Source organism: Sapajus apella, unplaced genomic scaffold, assembly GCF_009761245.1.
Source record: "Sapajus apella isolate SASKATOON/1434 unplaced genomic scaffold, GSC_monkey_1.0 scaffold38, whole genome shotgun sequence".
In the NCBI taxonomy this organism is placed as follows: Eukaryota; Metazoa; Chordata; class Mammalia; order Primates; family Cebidae; genus Sapajus; species Sapajus apella.
This window is the reverse complement of record NW_022436978.1, coordinates 7,196,949-7,199,676: the sequence shown is the minus strand read 5'-3', so window position 1 is coordinate 7,199,676 and position 2,728 is coordinate 7,196,949. Positions and strand designations below refer to the sequence as shown.

At 49.6% G+C, this 2,728-nt stretch overlaps 1 protein-coding gene across 1 annotated transcript; it reads right to left on the bottom strand.

The window, feature by feature from the left end:
* Positions 1-274: 274 nt before the first annotated feature.
* LOC116564827 (adenosylhomocysteinase-like) lies at positions 275-2,428 on the bottom strand. Its single transcript, XM_032298207.1, has one exon. The coding sequence runs from the start codon at positions 2,333-2,335 to the stop codon at positions 1,037-1,039; it is 1,299 nt and encodes a 432-aa protein (XP_032154098.1). The 5' UTR covers positions 2,336-2,428; the 3' UTR covers positions 275-1,036.
* Between the last annotated feature and the right edge of the window lie 300 nt (positions 2,429-2,728).

Below are 2,728 nucleotides of genomic sequence, written 5' to 3'. Positions count from 1 at the left end.
GGGTAAAATGCTACCAATAGCCTCACATTCTGTAGATAAATCTTTCAGAAAAGGAAGAATCAACATCGATGTTGCAAACTTTAATGTTATCTTATTTTAAGAAATTGTCACAGCCATCTCAACTTCAGCAACCATCACCCTGATCAGTCAGCAGCCATCAACATCAAGGCGAGAACCCCTACCAGCAAAAAGATTATAACTTGCTAAAGGCTCAGATGATCATTATCATTTGTTTTAGCAATAAAGGATTTTAAAATCAATAATGTACATTTTTTTTTTGGCACCAAGATTTTTATTTACCCACATTCCTGCTTTCTTTTAACATTATAAACATTATAGGCCAAATTATTCTTTTTGCCCCAGGGTTGTAATAGAAACCATCTGGTTACAAAGTGGTGGCAGAGCTATGCCTATTTTTATATTTTTCTGGCCCCTCGCAACATCTAACTGTCACTTTTCTGTTCTTTCTCAGTTGCCTCTTCACAGTCTATTCTAACCCCTGTAAAACAAGGACTAAAAGTACTAACCTCATTGTTATGAGGTTTAAGAGAAGGCCCAGCACTAAGCCAGGCCCTGAGGAAAATTCAAACAACAGTTCCTCTTTGCCCTTCAGTATACTTCTTTGTCATCTATCTGTCATGCGCTTAGGAACCACTGGACCTGTAAACCAAGCACACAGGTCTAAGCCCACAGACCAGGTGAAGGCCTAGATGGCAAAATATGCATGGGCTTTGTGACTCCACTACTGACTTCAAGGCTAAGGAAGGTGTGCAGTTCCAAGACCACTGAGCTCATGTTTCTCATGACTGATACCTCCATCATGACCAGGGCTTGAGGAGAGGCCTCTCAGTTCCCACTGCCACACCTGGAACAGTATGAGGGCTGCAACAGAGGCCAAAAACTGAGTCACCAGCCCCAGAAAGTCCATGGGGGACACTGATAAACCAATCACAAAGTTGGTGCCGTTTGCTCTTAGGGAGGAGAGGCAAGGCCTGGGCAAGGACAGCAGCTGGAAGGTGAAGCGCAGACCTGGCTCTCAGTAGCGGTAGTGATCCGGCTTGAAGGGGCCATCACGGGACATGCCCAGGTACTGAACCTGCTTCTCTGTCAGCTTGGTCAACTTCACGTTCAGCTTGCCCAGGTGGGCTTCAGCCACTGCCTCATCCAGCTTCTTGGGCAGGAAGTGAACCCCAACGGGGTACTTGTCAGGGTGAGTCCACAGCTCGATCTGCGCCATCACCTGGTTGGTGAAGGAGTTACTCATCAGGAAGCTGGGGTGGCCCATGGCACAACCCAGATTGACCAGCAGACCCTCCGCCAGCAGGATGATGAGGCGCCCATTCTTAAGCTGGTACCAGTCCATCTGCGGCTTGATGTTCACCTTCTCCACAGCATTCTCGTTGAGCCACTTGACATCAATCTCCACATCAAAGTGTCCAATGTTATATATGATGGCATCATCCTTCATTTGCTCAAAGTGCCGGCCAAGGATGATGTCAACACAGCCTGTGGTGGTGACGAAGATATTGCCCTCCTGACAGGCCTCATCCATGGTGGTCACCTCATAGCCCTCCATGGCGGCCTGCAGTGCGTTGATGGGGTCAATCTCGGTGATGATGATATGGGCCCCAAAACCCCGCAGGGCCTGGGCACAGCCCTTGCCCACATCACCATAGCCTGCTACCACTGCTACCTTGCTGGCAATCATCACGTCTGTGGCCCGCTTGATGCCATCTATGAGGGACTCCCGGCAGCCATAGAGGTTGTCAAACTTGCTCTTGGTGACGGAGTCATTGACGTTGATGGCAGGCACCTTCAGGATCCCATTGGCCATCATCTTGTAGAGGTTGTGGACCCCAGTCGTGGTCTCCTCGGAGATGCCTCGGATGCCCGGCAGGAGCTGTGGGTACTTCGTGTGGATGAGGTTGGTGAGGTCGCCTCCGTCGTCCAGAATCATGTTGAGGGGCCCGTCCTTGAAGTACAGCGTCTGCTCAGTGCACCATAGGTACTCCTCATCTGTTTCGCCCTTCCAGGCATACATTGGAATGCCAGCCTTGGCAATGGCAGCTGCCGCATGGTCCTGGGTGGAGAAGATGTTGCAGCTAGACCACCACACCTCAGCACCCAGGGTGATCAGGGTCTCAATGAGGACAGCCGTCTCCACCGTCATGTGCAGGCAGCCGGTGATGCGGGCGCCCTTCAGCGGCTTGGAAGTTGAGTACCACTCACGCATGCGTATCAGGCCCGGCATCTCATTCTCTGCAATGTTCAGGGCCTTGCGTCCCCAGTCAGCCAGGCCGATGTCAGCGACTTTGTAGGGCAGTTTGTCAGACATGCTGGCGACGCTGGTGATGGGCACGGGCGAAGGGGGCTGGGCCTCAGTCAGAGAACAGGCATTGGGCGGGCGACGCGGGGCAGGGGATGTACATTTTTTGAAGATGTATTGCTATTGCACAGATAATAAACTACAGGATAGTGTAAACATAACTTTTTATATGCACTGGAAAACCAAAATATTCCTGACTTGCTTTATTGTGGTATTTGTTTTATTACAGTGGTCAGAACTGAACCCACGTATCTGCATGGTATGCCTGGATGTCTGTTAGTTCTGTCTGGTCTATAGTGCTGTTCAAGTCCAATGTTTCCTTATTGATTTTATGTCTGGATGATCTACCCATTGTTGAAAGTGTGATATTGAAGCACCCTACAATTATTGTATTGCTGTCTA

What these genes read in the sequence shown, in the direction of transcription:
- LOC116564827 (XM_032298207.1), bottom strand. Translation starts at nt 2,335, where the DNA reads ATGTCTGACAAACTGCCCTACAAAGTCGCTGACATCGGCCTGGCTGAC.